This window comes from Haemaphysalis longicornis, unplaced genomic scaffold, assembly GCF_048455015.1.
Source record: "Haemaphysalis longicornis isolate Haplotype H1 unplaced genomic scaffold, Haemaphysalis longicornis Haplotype H1 scaffold_9, whole genome shotgun sequence".
Lineage (NCBI taxonomy): Eukaryota > Metazoa > Arthropoda > Arachnida > Ixodida > Ixodidae > Haemaphysalis > Haemaphysalis longicornis.
This window is the reverse complement of record NW_027526460.1, coordinates 52,662,692-52,684,238: the sequence shown is the minus strand read 5'-3', so window position 1 is coordinate 52,684,238 and position 21,547 is coordinate 52,662,692. Positions and strand designations below refer to the sequence as shown.

The window sequence follows — 21,547 nt, the reverse complement described above, 5'->3', positions numbered from 1 at the left end:
GATCTGTACACCCGTCTGCAACATATGTAACAAAAGCGAAAACGATTTTGTACAACACCGCAATAAAATGTAAAAAAATTTACTTTACGACCTGCTTTTCGCAGTTCCTCGACACCAACGAAAACGTTGAATTGTTTTTTTTTTTTTTTTTTTGTCACGTTATGTATCTAGGCTGAGCACGCCTCCGTTCTCAAAGTTTTCACATCACCTCAATCCCTCTAGCAACTTCGCGGAAATGCTGCCTGCTCGAACAGCTGGCATGCCAAACGATGCCGACATTCATTCATTCATTCATTCATTCATTCATTCATTCATTCATTCATTCATTCATTCATTCATTCATTCGTCGTGGTGTTTAACGCACCGAAACTACACAGGCTATGATACGCACCGTAGTGGAAAGTTCCGGGTTAATTTTGACCATCTGAGGATCTTCAACGTGCGCCGAAATCTCGAACACACGGGCGTTTTCACTTTTCGCCTTCACCATAAAAGCGGCCGCTGTGGTCTGGAATTTAACCCGTGTCCTTGGGCTCAGCAGAACAACGGTCTCTCCCAGATTGTAATACCCCGACAAAATCTTACACCCGACAAAATGAAGCATAAAAAAGTCCGAGGAAACCTGATTGATTGATTGTAGGGTTTAACGCGCCGACGCAGCGCAGGCGATGAGGCGCGCCGTAGTGGAGGGCTCCGGATTAATTTTCACCACCTGGGGATCTTTAACGTGCGCCGAAATCTCGTACACACGGGCGTTTTTGCTTTTCGCCTCCATCAGAAAAGCGGCCGCCGCGGCCGGGAATCGAACCCGCGACCTCGTGCTCGTCCGAGGAAACCTAGGCACCACCTTGTAGTTGTGAATGCGAAAGCATTAATTCCCAATCGAACGGCGCGGCGTGCTACTTCGAGAGGATATGTCGACGTCGCAGTTAATGGTAATTGGTGAATTGGCCGTGAGCTTCTAACGGTTACTGTCACTGGCCAATTCCCCTGAACGGGTCCGAATTTTGGGTGGCTATGTTGACTTCGCAGCAAATGAGAGTTGTTAAACGGTCGTGATCTTCTGACGGCAGCTGTCATTGTCGCGGGCCAGTACATTTGAGTGAATACCCTATGTTGTTATGCCTATATTCAGCTTTAGCAGGTGGTTATCCGAACGCTGGGCGTAACTCCGTTCCAAGCAACGTCATACTTATTGCACGTCCGGCTGCGTGAACCGGTTGTTGAATTTCGCCAAATCGAGTGCCACAACGCATATACTATGTTCACCGTTTTTCATTTGTAGCGTACCCGTCTCGTATTCCTGGGGCCGTTGGTTAGATTCCTATCCAGTATGAAAATTTTAAGCGATGCTTATTACTCCCAGTGCAAACCCAGAAAATGCCTCGCAGCGTCCTTCTGACCTTCAAGCTCAGCCAAGGTCAAGCAAGTGCCTCGTTAGGTTTCGCGGCGCCGACGGAAGCGCCTCATACCACGCTTCGTCCGCCGACAGAAGCAATTCACGGTTCCAGAGGAAGCGCGGTAGAACAGTATATCGTGGTCTTACGTGAGCAGCGTGTCTAGTTTGTCGTCGCAGAGAAATACTTCGAAAAGCAGTTTGTAAGGGGAGAATACGGATTTGTAATTCACGTCTATTCCCAGCTATGCGTGGAATTCATCTTTTTTTTTTTCATTTTAAACTTAATTACCTTCCCTTTATTCTCCTTAAACCATCAGCCATTTCATGGGGCGTTTAGCTGCTACAGATGTCGGGTTTTTCTGCTGAATGGGCCATTTAGCGCGAAACTGAACGTGTCGGTTAACCTTTTTTACCGGCCTGACAACATAGTGCTTGCACTGCGTTTAAATCAGTAAAAGAATGTTTAAAAATGTTGGTTTTCACATTTCTGGAATTGATTGATTGATTGATTGATTGATTGATTGATTGATTGATTGATTGATTGATTGATTGATTGATTGATTGATTGATTGATTGATTGATTGATTGATTGATTGATTGATTGATTGCGAGGTTTGACACGCCGACGCTACACTGGCGATGAGGGGCGTTATAGTGGAGGGCTCCGAATCAATTTTGACCATCTGGGGATGTTGTAACGTACACCGAAATCTCTAACACACAGGCGTTTTCGCTTTTCGCCTCCATCAGAAAAGCGGGCCGCCGCACATTCCCGGAATCTTGGCGTAAAATGTACTTCTTCGTGAGAGGCGTATACCCTCCAGGTTATTATACAAACGCGCAAAAATAAAACTGCATTGTGTCAGAAGCCAGGCGACGATGCGGGCGAGTTTACTGGTTCGAACAATGGGTGAAATATACCTAGCCACGTCTTCGCAGCAGGTGAAATGTTCATTGTCCAAAAATAGTATCCGAACAATAACGTTTTTTTTAACATTTTTATTAAGCATCAGGTATTGCGTAGGACTATAGGAAAACACGATCCTTCGAGGCGTGTATGCAGGGAAGGCGATGATCTGTGGCCCAATTCTCTAAAGCGAGAGGCCGTTGTTTCGAAACGACGGGGCAGCGCCGTGCAAATGCGCGTGTTCTGGGTGCTGGGGCGTCGCTTTGAGCTGTTGCGGGACGTGAGAATCCCTGCAGAAATCAGCGTGGCAGGGGCGCAAAGCGACACCCACTGCCCCCCGTCGTTTCGCTTGTCGTTTCGGGCCCTTGCCACGCTGCTTTTCTGCAGGGATTCTCACGTCCCGCAACAGCTCAAAGTGACGCCCCAGCACCCAGAACACGGGCATGTGCATGGCGCGACCCCGTCGTTTCGAAACGACGGCCTCTCGCTTTAGAGAATTGGGCCCCTGGAGCCAGTTCATGTTTCGTGACTTGAGTATTGGTATCGGGACGCTGCACCTCAAACTCGTCAGCTTCTGGCGTTGAAGTACGAAGCATTCTGCGTAGCCGTACCTGTATCTGCACCATTTACACCTGCACAGCGATAAAGTTGTGTTCTGGAGCTTGCTTAGATACACGCTCGGAGGAATAAAGAGAAAACTCAAGCGGGTACGCAGCAGCGGCACGTTGTGAACCTTCATATCACCCGACGCCAGAGGAACGTTAATTTGTCCAGATATGTTAGTTAAGTTTTGGATAATATAATTTAGTTAGCTGATGCATAAACGAGACCCCCCCCTCCCCCCGTAACAGCTTGTGAACTTGGCAGGGCAACGCTAACAAACCGCATACTTTGGACATAACTGAAAAGAGATTTCGCGAACGCTCCCTAAACTTCGGGAATCAGAAGCCGAGACTTCGCGTTTGGGCACTGCAATTTGCGGGAACGTACGAGTTCTGTGCGCCATCGACGCGTTGGCCAGAGCCGTCATCACGCTCAGGAACGCCCTGCTGTCGATGAGCATTACGAAATGACGCCTAAACACAGTCGCTCAAAAGCTCTATAAATTGTCGATTTATACTGTAGTATTCTCTTCCCTAGCCACTCGAAAATACTAAAACAGGGCAAGGGCACAAGATATCACGACGTACCTGAATAGAAACGCTGCGTCGTAAAGTTTTCTACTTCGTGGCTAAGCGTATCAAAAGAGGGAACAGGGGGGCTCTTCGATTTCCAGTCTGCGACTCACCGCGGCCTCACCGAGAAGCAGTCCGGTATTCGATTTTGCCGTGTATTCCTATGGCCTCGGGGAATCCTCGGACTACCCGCGGACTATCCGCGGTGAGTTCGATACTTTAAATCGAAGAGACCCAGGCTTTGCGACTAGTTTGATATTGTCCGTACCGCAGATGGTAACAGAACTCCGGCACTAGACCTGTATAGTCGAAATTGGCTCAAACGAATCCTTCTCTTCAGATGATTTGCACGAACGAACTTTAACTTTGACGACTGTCGCATCAGCGTGATTTCATCGTGGCATTATCCTATGGATTAATAATTCCATTTTTTTTTCTCATTCGTGCACAGGCAAAAGCTACAGGCTCGCGAATATTGTCTATTCACGTTATTCTATTTCTTGTCTTTAAGATAATAAAAAACTCATATTAGAACTTCACGCCCTTAGCCCAAACGTGGGTTATCAGGGAATCCATGGTGAAAGACTGAATTAATAGGTATCATCTGGAAAGCCGTACGCGGTATTTAGTTGCCCGACACAAGAGGAGGGGGAGAGGGGGGTGAAAGAAGCAAAACAACGCGATTTAAAGGAGATGAATAAAAGAACAAATAACGTGAATTGTAAAAATAAGGAATCTAGGGTTATCGTGGGCATCCTGTACATGCTCTTAGAATTATTTTCTTCGTTCGTTTTTCGCCACTGAAATTTCAAAATGGTTGATTGTCGTGACGCTCCCAGGCATAGAAGTCTCGTAAGCTTAAATGTTTCTCTAGCGGCGCTGAAAGAATCACGGGTAGTCTTTATAAATAATGTGTACAGTCTGTGGACTGTACATATCATCAATAAAGTATCCCCCTTCCCCATCTGAAAATTTGGGTGAGTTGGGGAAGGCACGGGCACGCCAGTGACATCTGCAGATATTTAACGTGCACTAAATAACGTACCAAGCAGTGGCGTAAGCTTTAAATATTTCCGGCATTCATTATCTCCTCGATACAAGAATTTTTTCCATCTAACTAGGCTCCGACATCCTGCCTACCGTCTCGGAATATTCAGTGTCTAATGCCGCATCAAGAAACAAACAAAAATTGGCGTTTCTCACGCACGGCTGGGAATGAGCTTTAAAATCACACTCCTCGTCTCCCATGGCCGCCACGCGTTGTTCCGCTTGTCGCATCTGTGCGTAGTGCTCGCGACGCTCGTCGTCTTCCATGGCCGCCATGCGTCGTTGCCTTGCTTGACGTCTGCAAGCCAGCATCGCGGTCTGCACTACGTTGCGCTGCGTAGCGGGGACGCTCGTGCTCCGTGCGACGCGGCCTGGGCATCCCCGACTCTCAGTGAACGTTTCGGGGTCATATCGCTTAAACGTGTTTGCGTGCTACTTGTGCACACACGGCCAGCGCAGTGTTAAGACGCCAGCTACAAGCGCGCAGCACGTGCCCTACGCACCATATTATGAAACGCTTGCCGGGATGCGCGGAGGCGATTGCCATGTAGTGGTGTTGTAAGGAACCCAGCGGCGTGCCAACGCTCATTCGATTGATTGTTTGTGAATGGTATCCTCTTTGTAAAGGGGTGTTATCTGTTCAAACAAGCTAACAGGTTTATGCTGTACTGCTGGTTTGATCTTAGTGCTGCTACTATAGGGCAGGCTCAAGGCTATATACCCTGTCTGGTCTTCTTCCAACAGCATTCAAATCTTTTATTCAACCATGCAGCCTCGTAATTTACCTCTTCTCTTGTTTTATTCCGGGGGCTTCGTGAAGGCGAATATTTCCCTCATATATATTTGGGTGTATGGAATAACAATCTGACCCGCCGCGGTGGCTCAGTGGCTAAGGCGTTGCGCTGCTGAGCACGAGGTCGCGGGTTCGATTCCCGGCCGCGGCGGCCGCTTTTCTGATGGAGGCGAAAAGCAAAAACGCCCGTGTGTACGAGATTTCGGCGCACGATAAAGATCCCCAGGTGGTCAAAATTAATCCGGAGCCCTCCACTACGGCGCGCCTCATCGCCTGCGTTGCGTCGGCGCGTTAAACCCTACAATCAATCAATAACAATCTGACGCATGGCAGCAGGAATGCGCGGACGCGAGCGCCATCTAGTAGTGTTATAAGAAACCCAGCGCATGCTGGGTTTCTTATAACACACCCTACCCTAACAAACCCTACCACAGCAGCGCCTGGAGAGTCGAGAGAACAGGCAGAGAAAGCTTCGCTTTAATACATTGATTGCATCCCTTCGGTGAGAATCAGTCAGGCGAGCGCTTTTTGGAGTCCTCTTAGGCCTCACGCCTTCCCGCTGCTTTTGTTTGGTGTCACATGGCGCGAAAACTTTTTTCCGCGCGTACACGGTTGCAGCAAACCGCTTGGCTTGCACGCGGGAGTAATGGCATTCCTCCACGATAAAGGCAGCGTTGCCTGATAAACGACGTCGCCGAGTGAATGGCCAAAATAAAAGTAAGCCACCGAGCAAAGCTAAGGAAGTGGCTGATAGAAGGCCACTCGAACAGCCGTCTCCGGATTCCGGAGCGATCATGGCCAAACGACTGTTAGCGCCCCGATGTTTGCGCGCACCAGTACACGAGGAGTGTTCGCGCTGCGTTGCTAACGTACTAGATTTCTACACCCGAAATTCCGCCTGCGTACACAATTTCCTTACACTGTGCGTGACGTTGATTGTTTGGTTACCGAAATTTTTAAGGAGAAATTCTTAAATGGCCCTTCGAGCGAAAAGAGCGGTGTCGGGCCTCTGTAACAGAAAGACGGTTTCATCACGAGGCGTTCTAACAGGTGGCGTTTTACAGCACGAGCTTGAACGAAAAAGCCGGCGTGCTGCGTCAGCTTTAGGAATATATATAAAAAAAAGTTTCGTTCGGAGGCTTCTATACCACGAGGCATTCAACAACGCGAGCTTAAACTCGGCGTTAGCGAGAGGTGGTCCTCCACGCCAGTGCACCGCAGATGGAGAGAGCGGAAGAAGAATTGAAATTCGCCATCGTCTTCAACCCTTCCACAACACGGTGGCAGACTCAGTGGCTAAGGCGTTGCGCTGCTGAGCACGAGGTCGCGGGTTCGGTTCCCGGCCGCGGCGGCCGCTTTTCTGATGGAGGCGAAAAGCAAAAACGCCCGTGTGTACGAGATTTCGGCGCACGTTAAAGATCCCCATGTGGTCAAAATTAATCCGGAGCCCTCCACTACGGCGCGCCTCATCGCCTGCGTTGCGTCGGCGCGTTAAACCCTACAATCAATCAATCAATCAATCAACACGGTGGCAGAAATGAGCGGTGGCGCAACGCGTAGGAGATGTATCGAAGCCATTCAAAAGCGTTAAGGCGATCGCAAAGCAAGGGGTCTCCAGAGACAATATTGCAATGCCCTTCGACAACGCGAGGCGGAATCAAGGCGTCTCAGGGGTTCAGCTGGACCATCCGACTTTGGCCGTCACAACTCCTACGAAGTGTTTAGGAGTCTTTGGGGTTTACTTTTACTACCAACGCGAAGCGGAACGAGATTCCGGAAGTTGTTGCGCCGACGTTTACTCCGATTTTTTTTTCTTTTTTTACTTTTTATGAAATGTATCTCTTCGCTTTGTGTTCACGCGAGTGGAGCTATTTGTTTCAGATATATAAAAAAACGCTTTGTCAGTAGTTGTGATCGTCCAGTACCTCGATTAATTCTTTTGTGGAGATCATACACGCTGACACAATCGCTTTGGTGTTATGTAACTAACACTACGAGGTAACTTCGGAAGGCAAAAAAATAATTTATCGATGTTTCGTAGTATTTGCCTCCAATGAATGCAGCATAAACGGGCTGTTGCTATATTTACACGGATAATCGTCCGCTGCCAAAAAAAAAAAATAGTTAAGGCAGACGTCACCTGTGATGGATGTTTTTAGATGCAAAGCATTGTTTCGCTTGAGAGAAATGCGGGCATAATTACTCGGAACAACTTGAATTCGTTGAAATTGAAAGGAATTGGGATACGTACTTAGACTGCTGTTATGTATTCGAGCGCATTTGCGATGAGAGGCCTCCCAGACAGTCAGCCGGCTATAGGCTTTGGAAACAGTGATTAGCGGGGAACAAAGTTAACAGAAGATCTATTTGTGGATCTTTTAAAAATGCGTCCTTTCTTTTGCGATCCTGAGGCTAAAAGAGGGAACGAAGAAAATCTGGTGTAAACGTAATTGCGAGCGGATGCAATGCTTTAATTTTTGAGTTACAGCTGAGAGACTGAGCTCGACGAGTGTACTAACTCGCGCGGCTTGCACTTCTTTTTGCCAACGGCACATATCATGTGAACCGAAAATTCTGACGTTGCGTTCGACGACGCTCATGGTTTCCTCTACGGCGTCTTCTCACGCAGGAACAACATTATCCGATCTATTCCCGAGGATATGTTCAGCGAGATGCCCGCCCTGACCTTGCTCGACCTGAGCAACAACGCCCTAATGACGCTTTCCGAGGCCACCATGGCGCCCGTGCTGAAAAACCTCCGACTCCTCGAGATCAGCAGTGAGTGCACGTCTCGGTTTTCTTCCCTTCTCCTCAGTCACAACAAATCGAGTGGTTTAAAGCAAGCGGCGCGTTGTCGCTTCATGTGAGGAACGTTTTCGCTGCAACGACACGGGATACTCGTGCGCGTGCCTCAGAAGGGAAACCTACATATTAGGTCATCACGTCTGAACAGCCGACAGACTTTACACAAGTTTCGGTCAAGATGTACCCCAAAGCGAGAGGAGACGCTGGAGTAGAGATGTAAGTTTTCATAAAATTTTGAGAGGCGTGAAAAAAAAGGGTTTTTTTGTTGTTGTTGTTGTTTTCAGAAAAATATGAAAAATTGAAAAAAGACGATTCCAAACAGATCGTCAAAAATTTGACATACTTCTTAAGGGCGAAAGCCTTCACAAAAGTCCTTCACAAAAGTGCATCGCAAAAGTCGATCACAAAAGTCCCAGCAGAGCTACCGCTCCCAAAATCGGCGCACGGTTTCACGTCGAGGCATTTATTTCAGAAACCGTTTTCCTGACTACAGATTGGTCGCATCACAACAAATTTCCCCTAACAAGGTCTTTGTTTTTTTTTTATGTTATCGTGGCTGAAAAAAGAAATGTTTTTTCTAAAGCTTTCTAACTTTTTTTTCAACCACTCATAGCTCTACACTGGAACAACTGACATCTCTTGCTCCTGATCACGTACGGCGCACCATCTCGGCTAAACAACAGCGCCTGAAAAAAAGGAGTTCTGTATAGGCAATTAACTTTCCCAGCTACTGGCACTGGTGGCAGGATTCATGCATGTCAACATTATTTAGCGCAGAGGAAATTATGAGCTCGTTTGGAGCAAAATAAAGGGCATAACCGAGGTTAGCATGATCCTGTAAATTACGCACACACATTCCATTGGTTGTTACGACAAAGAAATTCGGAGAGGTACGCAAGCGAGCCTCACTTGGTTCATTTACGTTATTAAGCGGGTCCAAATGGATCTTGCTTTTTCTCTTCAACGTGTGTGATTAGATAGACTCAGCGTATGTTACTGCATATAAAGCGTTTTCCAATGCACCTCTACGGGAATGTGGTTTGAGTATGTCACTGCGCAAGCCTTCAGAATACGTAGGAGGAGATAGCCTGTATTACATCAGGAAGACGCTAGGTCAAGTGGGGGAAGCGGGAGTAGAGGGTGGGATGTTCGGAGCTTACGAGCAGCTTTTTTTTTTTACCTCCCAGGGCCTCCGAACTACATTATTCAGTGACTGATTGTTCGAACTTGTTGACTGACAGAAATAATAGGGCTGATTGCCCGTTTTAGAAAACGTTGTCGAGTACATCACCTGGGGTTTGTGCTACCTTCTTAATGTGTAACAATGTGCTTGACATTGAAGTACGCGTACAGGCTTCGGAATGGGCGCAGAGATTTCTCGCGGTCGACACTCTTATGGTTTGCGTCAGGATAGATTAAAATAGGGCCATCTAGGATGAAAGAGAGTATCGTGAGGAGGCGGAAAAGTGGGAATCGGTATTTGCGTGTATTAATTTGAGGAACGGTGGCATTTCTTTGTTTTTGCGTAACATATACTCGGAAATGATTCACCGTCTTGTTCTCAGAAAAATGAAACTCAGCGAAGCAATCTATTCTCCTGAGCTTCCGCTACTGCGAAACAATTACGGCTACACTGCCTCATCGATTACTTCTGTTGAGATAGCTCACAAAACACCCATACTTTCTCAAAGGTGGATAATATCTACCGAGCTTGTCGGGAGTACTACAACATTTCCATAGAGCTGCACATAATGTACTGTGACTTAAAAAAAACTACTCAATAAAAACAACAAAAGCCTCCGTATTTAAAATTTGAGCGGGACCGAAATCGCTCCCACTCGGATTTCAAATCTCCGCTTTTCATAGTCTGAGAAGTACGCTAGGCCTTTTTTAAAGACGATAGTCTTTCTTGGGTTACTTGAAGGGAAACATTTTGGTCTGTCCGTTTGTATGTCTGTCTGTCTGTCTGTCACTCGATTCAGCCAGCCGGCCAAAGCAACACATGTCCTGCGCAATAGTCTTATATACCCACAGCCAAATCTAAACGTCTAAGTCCGGTGTTAATGTTCATACCAGTCAACATTGTTGAACAAGAACAAGACATTACGCAAATATAAGGCAGAAAATCAATACATGAGTGATATTTGTAGTGTTCCTTTATTACAAAATTTACGGATGCTTGCTTTTTTTCGATAGCCAATAAAATACTACATCAACTGCAAACAGTGGCGGTCCCAAGGGGGGGGGGGGAGAGAGGGTGGTCGCCTTCCCCCCCCCCCCCCCAAAGAGGTCCTCAGTTTCTTATTTTTAGTTTTTTTTAGCATTCCACTTGCGCGAAATTCAATCCCAGCGGGTTGCACCGCACACGCGCACACGCCTTTATGGTTATCACCACCTCCGCAGAATTGGCGCAAGGAGGGGAGCGATTCTTTATTCGCCTCGCCCCCCCCCCCCCCAAAAAAAAAAAAAAAAAAAATCGCTCCCCCCCCCCCCCCCCCCCAAACCGATCTCTGGGACCGCTACTGACTGCAAAATCCTTCAAGTGCTGTTGCCCCCGCTACCTGGCGGAATTCAAAAAATAAAATGGCAACAGCAACGAAAGGTTCCACTAGATAGGTTTCGCGTTCCGCTTGGAACGGTCGTGGAGTAGGGCAACGTGGTTCTATAAACGTTGTAGTCGGGTGCCCCTATTCACGCGCGTCTCCGCCGTACGGCAGCGCTGGCATCGAGACACCCGATTTGGAGCAGTGTAACGCGGTAAATATTAATTGATTTGAGCAAACCTGTAGCGTGCACTTTGGAAGGAACAAGACTGGAGATGAACAGCATGAGAGGTGAGCGGGAAAGAGAAGGTACGCATTTACTTGCCACGGGCACCAGTCGACTACCGTCTTGCGTCGACAGTTGCAACTAAAGGAGCAGATATGCGGCCAATTTTTTATTTGCCTGCACAATACACTTTCTGAACTCTTAGAAGCACAGCGAGTAGGTCAGCTCGCTCACCTATCCCTCCCCCCCCACGGGCCACACCGTTTTGACACACCTGGGCCGTTCCATTCTTACATCATTGGACGTACCACAACGCATGTCCCCACAAATCCGCGCACACATCAAGGTCTTGCCAATTCCGCGCCATATGCACCCTACTTACAACGTGGGTCGAAGACAAGCACGCGTTCGTCTCCTAGAGAAAAAAAAACTCCAACGACCCCGACACCCGATACACGGATGTCGCAACCTACTCCAACCGAACAGCCCATGCAATGGTTGCCCTCAATGCTCAAGGCTCTATCCTGACATCCGCCACCATCGCTGATACCAACACCACTACTGCCGAAGAGACAGCCATAGCCCTCGCCGCCACCACAGCACCTACCGGCTATGTAACCATCCTTACCGACTCACATAAAGCTTGCCGGAATTTTCTGACCGAATGCATTTCACCTCCCGCCCTCAAACTTCTCTAGACAATAAAGACCCTGTCCTACATCCAAATGTATGGACCCCAGGTCATGCCTCACTACCAGGGAATGAGGCGGCGCACGCCGCTGCCCGCGATATCCTACTCCGGGCATTCCCACCGGGGGCGGGCGACGGCAGCACCGTCCTCCAACCTTCCCGTTCCCAGTCGCTACACCGATATACTGCACCACTACCGTCAGAGCCACCACCATTACCCACCCCCTCATCCCTCCCTCAACACTTGCGACGCCCGAATATGGCGCAGACTCCAGACGGAAACATATTTTAACACCCCTATTCTTCACCATATATCTCCCACTACATACCCTTACAACTGCCCTGCCTGCCATACTCCCAATACGACGTACCATCTTGTATGGGCATGCGCCGACCATCCGAACCCGCTCCCTTAGTCAACCCCGGAGCAGTGAGAGTGCGGGCTGACCAGCTCTCAGCTCGGGACTCAGGAACACCTGATCTCCCGGGCTAGAGAAGCAGCAGTCGCTCGCGGCTTTCTGAACTGAGAAGAGGCCACCCACCTTTTTTTTCTTTTCTTTTTTGTCGGCTCAAAAAAAAAAAAAACGTTTTTCCACCACCACCACCTGCTCATAACAGCTTTGAGAAGTTCCTGGGCAGCCCAGAACTGCTCCAGCTATTGAAATTCTATGGTCAGATAAAATATGGTCAGAAAAAAAAAGCAGCTGACAGTTCACAGTGTCTAGAAACAGTGGACATAGACTTCATGCGAGGACAACAGCAACAAGATGCAGACACCCGCGTGGCGATCCGATAGTCTCAGCTGTCTGCGACAGTAAGTTGAGATGGATTGTATTCATAAAATTCTCATCATGGGAAAGGTCGGTAATGTAGCGGAATCAGCTCTTGGATCGGAATAACATAAAAAGAGCTACGCTACAATGACACAAAAGATGACCATTCCACAAGCAAAATGCTTTGTGTACTGCAGAGTTAAGACCTGTTTAACCTGTACATATCCCGCACTTCTTTTTCAGCTACGAGTTCACGCGCAGTCAACGTGGCCCGCTGACGTCATGCGTGCGATAGCGCTCGCTGCTCCCAGCCGCCGCGGAGCGAGGTGTCATGTCAAGCAGACATGGCGCGCTTCCCGAAATGTCATCTGCACATTAGGGTCACATGATGTAGCTGGCTGTATGCTACACTGCGTCTGACACGCACTACATTCATATAAGGCTCGCACAAAATGCTTATGATCAGGGTAGCACTTCCACAGGCTTGACCGTTTTCATTTCCCCTGTGTTTTTCGACGCGTAATACCAGAGTCCTTTCACACAGAAGGACTCTGGTAATGCTAATGTGTTAGCGCACTGAAGTGGCATTCAGTAGTGTGGTGACTTCAGAATTGTGACACCTTCCCTAAGCTCGTGATGCATATAATCTTATACCTTGAGCTCTAAGAGAGAGAGAAATAACTTTTATTTACATAAAGGGTTAAGGGCGCGGTGGGCACGACCCTGAGGGTCGCGACGACTTCAGCCGCTCGAGTCACAGCTGCTTCTGGAGCTGGGGGTCCGAGCGGCCCACTGGTCAGGAGAATTAATTGGAGGGGATGGGTCCTCTACACAAGCCCACATTTGGTGCTGGACCGTGGCCTTTTCACCGCAGTGGGGGCAGAGTGAGGATGGGTAGAGGGAGGGGTGGACATGACGAAGGACGGCTCTGCAGGGTAGAGATTCTGTTTGGAGTTGACGCCAGAGGCGTTCCTCCTCCAGAGTGAGGCATGAGTGAGCGGAAAGTGACAAATGTAAATGGTGCTCCGTTTGCAAAGGTTAGCCTCCAAGATATATTATGGCCATGCCGCATGAAAAACAGCAATATTTCGCAAGCAAAACTGATGTTCAGACTTCAGGGAAGTGGGAGAGCGTCTTGCTCAGCTCCAAACCGGAGACTCAACTAAACGCCGTCCAAGTGGCCGAAGATGCTGCCAGAATTCAATGGCTCCTATCTGCCATTTGAGGAGGAAGAGCTGGCAAAGGCCAGCTCTCTTTCCTTACTCCATTTTGAGCCCAAAAGACGTTTACTCCTCTTCCTCCACGAACGCGTATATAAGCATTGTGACTGCACTTGGTCAAAACTGCGCACACAAGCGTGGGATATCTCCAACAAAACAACTCTGCAAGCAACCTTACATAGTAAATGAGACAAAAGAATATAAATCCAATGTCTCGACAGGTAACACCTAAAAAACAACCGGTTCTCCTACCTTACATGTACAGGAAGAACAATGAGGAGAGAGCGTGGACACAAGGCAACCCATACGCAACATTAACTAGCGTTTGGTTTAAAGCTTTTGGGGAAACTGAACAAGGAAACAAAAAGGAGCGTTTGCTGCGCCTGACATGCGTCGCGTATGCGTTAACAGCCCGGTATTGCCACAGCGCTGCAGTGCTCGGCGATCGCTTTATGCGCCATCGGTCTCCCATTGTTAACACATAATAGGTGTTAAGCAAGCGACGCCCGAGTTGCAGCTGCTAAGAGAAGGCCAAGAGGCCTTCTCTTTGTTCAGCCGTGTTTGTTTGCTCCGCTTATTGCGATCAAACGTCGCACCAGTACAGTCCACGTGCTATTTGCTCGGGCAGAAGGGGTGAGGACATGGCAGCGGTCAGGGCAAACATGGTCTCTGGCTTATTACAGCGAAGCTGCTTGCCCGGGGTTCTGACCACACTTGCGTGCGTTTATCGGGATGCGTCGACAAAGAGTCGCACGTTCTCGCTCTAGAGTTGGCGCACCATGCTCTGTAGTTGTCAATCTCATATAGGTATCTTGGAAAAAATACTGAAATTAGCCGCTAAAACGACTCTATTGTTATGTCGAGTTTCATTTACTTGTCCTAATTAGTTGGTTCACAGTGAACTTGTAAACGTCACAGATTTCCGTCTTGTCTCAATACATGGCCGTCTGTGTGCGTGCCTCGCGATGACCGCCCAGCGTCCCCTGCGTACGTTCGTCAAGCCAAGCATACCCACTTAGGGAGATTGGCCAAGATTGCGGCGACCGCCCGGCAGTTAAAAAAACCAAGAAAATGCCGTGCGCTCGTGTGTGTGTGTGTGCCTCGCGGTGACCGTCTGGCGCTCGTTTGTCAAGCCAAGCATATCCACTTAAGGAGATTGGCCAAGGTTGCCTCCACCCAAAAAAATTCCAGCGTTCGGCGCACTGATCCTGGCAACACTTGCTCGGAACGAGAAAGACACGTCATAGCGTACGCCCCTCCAAGGTGATGTCCACTGATAACCACTCCCAAAAAAATAAAGGAAGCTAAGACTTATAGCAAAAATGGTGGAGTAAAGGTCCTTGCGGCAGCGAAGAAGAAGCAAATCGACTGTAATCGTGGACCTAAACCTTCGTGATGGTCGTGGAGGCTGCGTACAGGCTACCTTCAAGTATTACACGTTAGTGTGAGCTTCCTTCATTTTTTGTTTTATCGAAACTGTTTGGAAACAAATTATATGAGAAATAATTTAGAATTATTTCTAAGCGAGGTATGTGTATGTGTATTTATTGGATCAATATAGTGAGTTCCCACACAAAACTCAATGTAGTTATCCCCCATCACAACTTCGCTGGTATCCCATCTTCACTGTAGTGGAAGAGCCCTAAATTTTATTTTCCTTTATTTGTTTATTTAATTATTTGCTGAAATTATTTTTGACTCTTTCAGTTCAGTCACCAGTGTGGTTGTGGAGTTCCATCAGCACGAACGAGCGCAAACTACAACCACATACGCTTAAATCTCACTTCACAGTTCCTCTTTCAAAGCGTTGCGCAATCTACAAGTCACGCGCATGCGTACTTCCCCGTGGCAACTCCCGGAGGCAACACGCCATCCTCATCAAAGCACTGCATTGGCTATCGCCGACACTTGAGAGCGCAACAATTAGGCAGCGTGGATGAAAGCTTGCGTTGCACCAAAACCACGAAACAAAGCTTTTTATCGCCATCGATATATCGCTATATGTCGCCCATTGTTCACACCTGCGGTTTTGTCGTGGTCCTCCGCAGCGCTTGCTAAAAGGGCGCTTGATTAGATCACGGAATTAATTAATACGCGTGATCACAAGGACGGTTTGCCGGCAGTCACCCCACAGCACTGCTGAGACGATAAAGGAACGGGGCGACATTTCGTGTATGCTGCAATGCTGTGCGTGGGATCGAGATACGACACCTTGGGACGTCCATTGTCGAGATAAGCTATGATATCGGGCTTCAGAAGAAACTAAGCACGTGCCTCGTGTCTATCTCTTATCTTTTAAATGTCCACTCCCTTTTTTTTTCTTTGTTACTTATCAGAGAAAAAAAAAATCGAACGAAGGACACTTTCTTTTCCGCACTATATATACGCGTTATTGGTTCGGAGAACTCTGCGAGGTGATTTTCTCAACGCTTCAAATCCTTAATGGGCGAACCCTTTATCTTTGCACGGTGTTGGAACAGATCAATTCCTGGACGGGGCACTGCAATCTGAAGAGCATTTTCCCGGAAGGCAAAAAAAGCTGTTACCTGTGAGGTGGACCAACAACCGCTCAAGAAGGAGACGAGCCTATGTTTTCAATCAAACGCGTTTTAAAGACGATAGTCTTTCTTGGGCTGCTTAAACCCAGAAATTTTGGTCTGTCTGTATGTGACTCGATTCAGCCACCCGGCCAAAGCAAAACAATGCCTGCGCAATAGTCTTATATAGTCACAGCTAAATCTACCCGTCTATGTCCGGTGTAAGGTTGATACTTGTCAACATTGTTGAAGTAGAACAAGACATTACGCAAATATGAGAGAACAAATCAATACAGAAGTGATATTTGCAGTGTTCCTTTATAAAAAAGTCAAACATGCTTGACTTTTGCGAAATTAAATACTTCATGAACTGCAGAAAAAGAATTCACTCCGCCGTCGCCTGCTGTCGCCCGCGCCACTATAGCTTCTGGCGCCATTTTAAGAAATCAACCGGCAACAGTTACGCAAGGTTCCACTATATAGGTTCCACGTTCTGCTTGCAACGCACGTGGAGTAGGGAAACGCGGTTCTATAAACGTTGAAGTAAGGCGCCTCGATTAACGCGCGTCTTCGCCGTACGGCAGCGTTCGCATCGAGACACCCGGTTTGGAGCAGTGGAACGCGGGAAATTTAAAATGATTTAAGCAAACCTTTGGCGTCTTTACCTTGGGAGGAGCGCGACGCAAGAGGAACAACATGAGAGGTGAGCGGGAAAGCGAAGGGAGGCATTTACTTCGCAAAAGCCGATAAAGACTATCGTCTTTTGACGACATTTGCAACGAAAGTAGCAGATACGCGGCCAATTTTTTGGGGTTTCTTACCGACGTAAAATTTTTCGATCTCATTTCTTATCATGCATCTTGACAGCCTGGCCCTCTACACCACTCATATTCATTACCATGTATTTTACTTCGCTTATTTTTACTGAAATGCGTTACTTTTACTTCCATGTCCCTCACATGAAATGACTTTCGTTTGGCGCTCTTTGCCCTTAGTTGGCCTTGCGCCATTAAAATCCAAACATCATCATCATCATCATTATCTACTGCTCAAGAAGAGTTATAAAACGCAAATTTGGCCTCATAAGACTGATTGGATGTTAAGAGAGAGAGACGGGTTGTTCCTTGAAACCGCGTGTATTAGATCGCAGACTCCGAACGGTGCGAGGACACCGAGCGAACGATGATGATAGTTATACAGAGATGATAATGATCATGGGCGGTTGGCTATGACGGCTGGCATATGCCAGCCATCACACACCGGGAGCTTCGGGACTACGTTGGGTGTGCGTTTACGAAATCAATAAAACTTAGGCCTACCGGCAGGTGTATAGCAGGACGTACCGAACATCTTTTAGCAGACAAATCGAAAAGAACTGGTTACTAGGAAACACAATCACTCGCCTATTTGCGTAAGCAATAGCGAAGGCCACGGAGTGGCCAACTCTGTTTCAAATATCTCTACGTTTAACAACCTCTTTTTTTTTATGGTAACCGCGAATCATGTCCTCGGAATCGCGCATGTAGTACACAAGAAGGAACATTTCAGAAGCGTTGTAAATGAATATGTCCCAGATTTGAAGGTATCTTTCAAATCCAGTCGGGGTCAGCATTTTCTTATGCGTCAAATGAAATACTCAGAGGGGTAAAAAAAAAGATATATGTAGTTTGAAGCATTTATCCACCGATAACCGCAATTTGTTCGCACGCAGTCCAAATAACTCAGAGAAAAACGCCGAACGTTGTCTTGCTTCAGCATGTAGCGTCGCACATTCGCTACGTTGCGAAGGTCTCGTGTACTTCGTAGGCAGTAAATTATCTCAGCGGCACAGCTTCCGCTTCCGCCGCCGTTGTCCTCTCCGCCTTCCACGTGGCTTTGCGCATGACCAGGCGTTGCCTAGCAACGCGCGCTGGTTTTCCTTGCGTTTCATTTCTTAGGTACGCGCTACGGAACGAATCGCAGCCAACGGAAGGCACGTGGCACGCTCGTGGCATGCTCCTTGCATGCCTTTTTCTTCAACGATAAAGTTGTTCTCTCTCTCTCTCTCTCTCTCTCTCTCTCTCTCTCTCTCTCTCTCTCTCTCTCTCTCTCTCTCTCTCTCTCTCTCTCTCTCTCTCTCTCTCTCTCTCTCTCTCTCTCTCTCTCTCTCTCAACGGCTTTTAAATTCTGCCGCAACTTTGATCACGGCGGAGGTTTCCACACAGTGATCCAAGTAGTGCGCTCGCGCTAAAAACTGCAACCTACCTGTAGTCTTGTGATTGCGCTTGACGCTCCGGCTAAAATATGCGCGGAGGCGGATAGCTAGATATGCAGTGCACTCGTATAGCATTGAATTTGTTCGTCCTTGCCTTGCTGCCATTTTTGTGCTGACCATCTACGCCAAGGACAACGACTTATCTCAAGCATTGTTCTTCATTCGAGTGCTTACGCACACGATCAGAATCACAGTTGCGCAGCTAGTGCACACGACACTAAACTTTAATGAACGCTGGTAGACAAACTGTGTTTTTATTGTGCAGTTTTACGCACCGAAGCTCGATCGATTATCGATTATGAGGTTTAACGCGCCGACGCAACGCAGGCGATGAGGCGCGCCGTAGTAGATGGCTCCGGATTAATTTTGACCACCTGGGGATCTTAAACATGCGCCGACATCTCGAACACACGGGCGTTTTTGCTTTTCGCCTCCATCAGAAAAGTGGCTACCACAGCCGGGATCGAACCCACGTCCTCCGGCTCAGCAGCATGACGCGTTAGCCACTGAGCCACCAAGGCGGGTCAAATTGTGTCTTTTGGCGATTCCTTTATTTCGAATTCTACTGTCGAAGCAGGGGCTGCACGAAATCTAAATGTCTATTGAAGGCTACGGAAGGACTTCTGCGAGAGTATGTTTACAGAGGCCTAGATGCCGCTATCAGCTGTGCAACGCAGATATTTATGCGTGCCCCTCCAAATACCTCCGAAATCCGCAGAATTTCACATCGAGCTTGCACGCCCCTCGTCGAATCAACGGCGTGCTTATTGAGGCAGAAACAATGCGAGGGAAACGCCACTTTTAATTAAGACTCACTTTTGTCTTTAAAAATGCGTGGGCGTCGACAGAGAGTACCTCCATATTCTCAATTTGCTAGGGTCATTAGGCATAAATCACTTCAGTGTCCCGTTGAGTGAGGGTGCCAGACGTGCACAGAAGATACAGCGCCGCATGGTTGAGGTGCAGGCGTGGCAGTGGAGATGTTTTTGCGAGTCCCTTGATCCTTGAAAGCTCATGTGACGCATGTTGAGGGCAGTGAATGGTTTGGCAAGGCACATGCGCAGCGCCACCACCTGTTGAAGAAATTGGAACTCTATACAAACATATCCGAACTATAAACATATCCCTTTCTATATTCCCTAACCACCTGGGGGTTCGTGCCTCTTCACTTAATGAAGACAATCAATGAACCAACACGCCCTATCTTTTATCGTTCCCTGCCTTTCGGTGTAGTACACCAGCCAACAAGCATTAAATCCAGTTTTTTTTTTTATGACTTGACTAATTCCCGCTCTACTTCTGTTTATTTCTTCCCACTTCCAGATAACCACTACTTCTGCGACTGCAACCTGACGTGGGTAGGCCGGGCGTTCACCAACTCCAACTACCTGGACGGGTACTCGCGCCGCACGAACATCACGTGCAGTGCGCCACCACACTTCTACGGCACGAATGTCCTGACACTCACAGAAGACGACCTAGGGTGCGCCAACCTCGTGCCTCTCCTCCTACTCTGACACCTGCGGTGTACGGACGGTGCACAGTTATTCCTCCGGAGCCGCCGCCCCTGCGACGATGCCGGGAACACCCGCGCGTATTTATAACCAGCGCAGGGCCCCCTTTGACTCAATGGGGTTGGCGGGGTGCTGGCGTGGTGCTCGCGGGTACGTGGCAAAACACCGATGCCGACTCCCGCGCTGTTTTAACGGTGGTGGAACTCTGTGGAGAAGATAAGGTGTGGTCCCAGGATGAAGGTCGCCCCTGCAAGAGCGCCCTCGTTATCGTTCGTTCATCGCTCACGGTCATAGATCTGTGATACAGTGGGCGCCTTCAACCATTGTCATCGAGCGGGCCTCTGGAACCGTAGTGACCCCCGACCTGTCGCCCCTGGACATTGTTGATGTGACTGTGCGTCTCCTTCCTCCGGTTGCTGACTCTCTGTAATAGCATCTAGACCCGGTGACGGTGCAATAATCGGAAACTGAAGCTGTCCTGTGTATTTCAGGGTTCGATTACGTTGACAGACATGCGTCGAGTTTTTTCCCCAACGCACAAGGGTCGGAGTTGAGCTTTGCGCGCACGCGCAAGTGTCTTAGAGCTGCAATATCTGTTGCTCAGGTATTCTGAATCTCGAGTCTGTTTGTCGACTACCAGCCGCTTCTGAAGGGTAGGTAAAGATTGTGCGTGCATATATCTGCGCGCGCACCTAAAAAAACGCGCTGACTACTATAATATTTTAAAAGTTGCTTGCAGACGTGATCCCTTCCAGCAAAGGTACCGGAATACATTCGTTGCAAAAATCTTCTGGCTTTGGCAGATGTAGAAGAACGGAAAGTTGGGCTAGTTGGTAGGAGTTCATCTTGGTGGAAACAAAAGCGCCCAAAAAACGGGGACGTGCTGTCTACGTCTTCCTTCGTCCCTGTTTTTTGAGCGCTTCTGTTTCCACCAAGTTGTCAGATGTGTAACACTGAAGCGAAGTGTCTTCCAACACCGCGGACAAGTCTCATCTGTGCAGCGTTTGAGTGACAGGGCTCAGCTGACGTACTAAGCGGCCACTTCACATTGGTACGGCTGGCACGTTGCTCGTCACTAATACTAGGTTTTCCCTATGATCTTGAAAAACGTGTATAGGTATAACGCATTCCACTCATTTTTCGCGCCTAATAAAAGCGACACATCAAACCATTGCAATTTGTATGTTGTTGCATTTCTCTTTAACTTTACGACACAAACACGCTCATGCACACGCACTCATACGCACACATTCCTCTCGCAGGCACTCGTAGAATAGTTCAATTTATTTGTACAGCGTTTCTTACATCTGCAAGCACTTATTTTTTGCCTCCGGCCTTCCGCTTCAGATGGGATATATGTGTGGCTTACGAGGCACCAATATCCCGTTTTTTTAAGATAATGAACGCCAAGAACAAGGACTAACTCTTAAGACGATCCTAGGACCATGGACTTGCCCCTCAAAGCAGCTTCAGGCTCTAAAAAATTTGTTTTCCTATTTGGAGGACATTGGTCGCATTTTAAAATTGTGAATTCTGTGACGACATGATCTGAAAAATAGTTTGTCAAGCACGTCAAGCCACGCCAGTGTTTTTTTTTTTATTATTGTTTTTTTTTTCTGCCCACCTCTTTCTAGGGCCTTTTTCCCTACATCCGCGATCCCTAG

General features: G+C 48.0%; 1 protein-coding gene across 1 annotated transcript in view; it reads left to right on the top strand.

Moving 5' to 3' along the window:
• Positions 1-21,060, top strand: part of LOC144151397 (trophoblast glycoprotein-like) — a 42,041-nt gene extending 20,981 nt beyond the window's left edge. The window contains exons 2-3 of the mRNA XM_077682438.1: positions 7,951-8,099; positions 19,693-21,060. Coding sequence (XP_077538564.1) covers positions 7,951-8,099; positions 19,693-19,886 — 343 coding nt within the window. The 3' untranslated portion in view covers positions 19,887-21,060. The remainder of the gene's footprint in view (positions 1-7,950; positions 8,100-19,692) is intronic.
• The last annotated feature ends 487 nt before the right edge of the window (positions 21,061-21,547 follow it).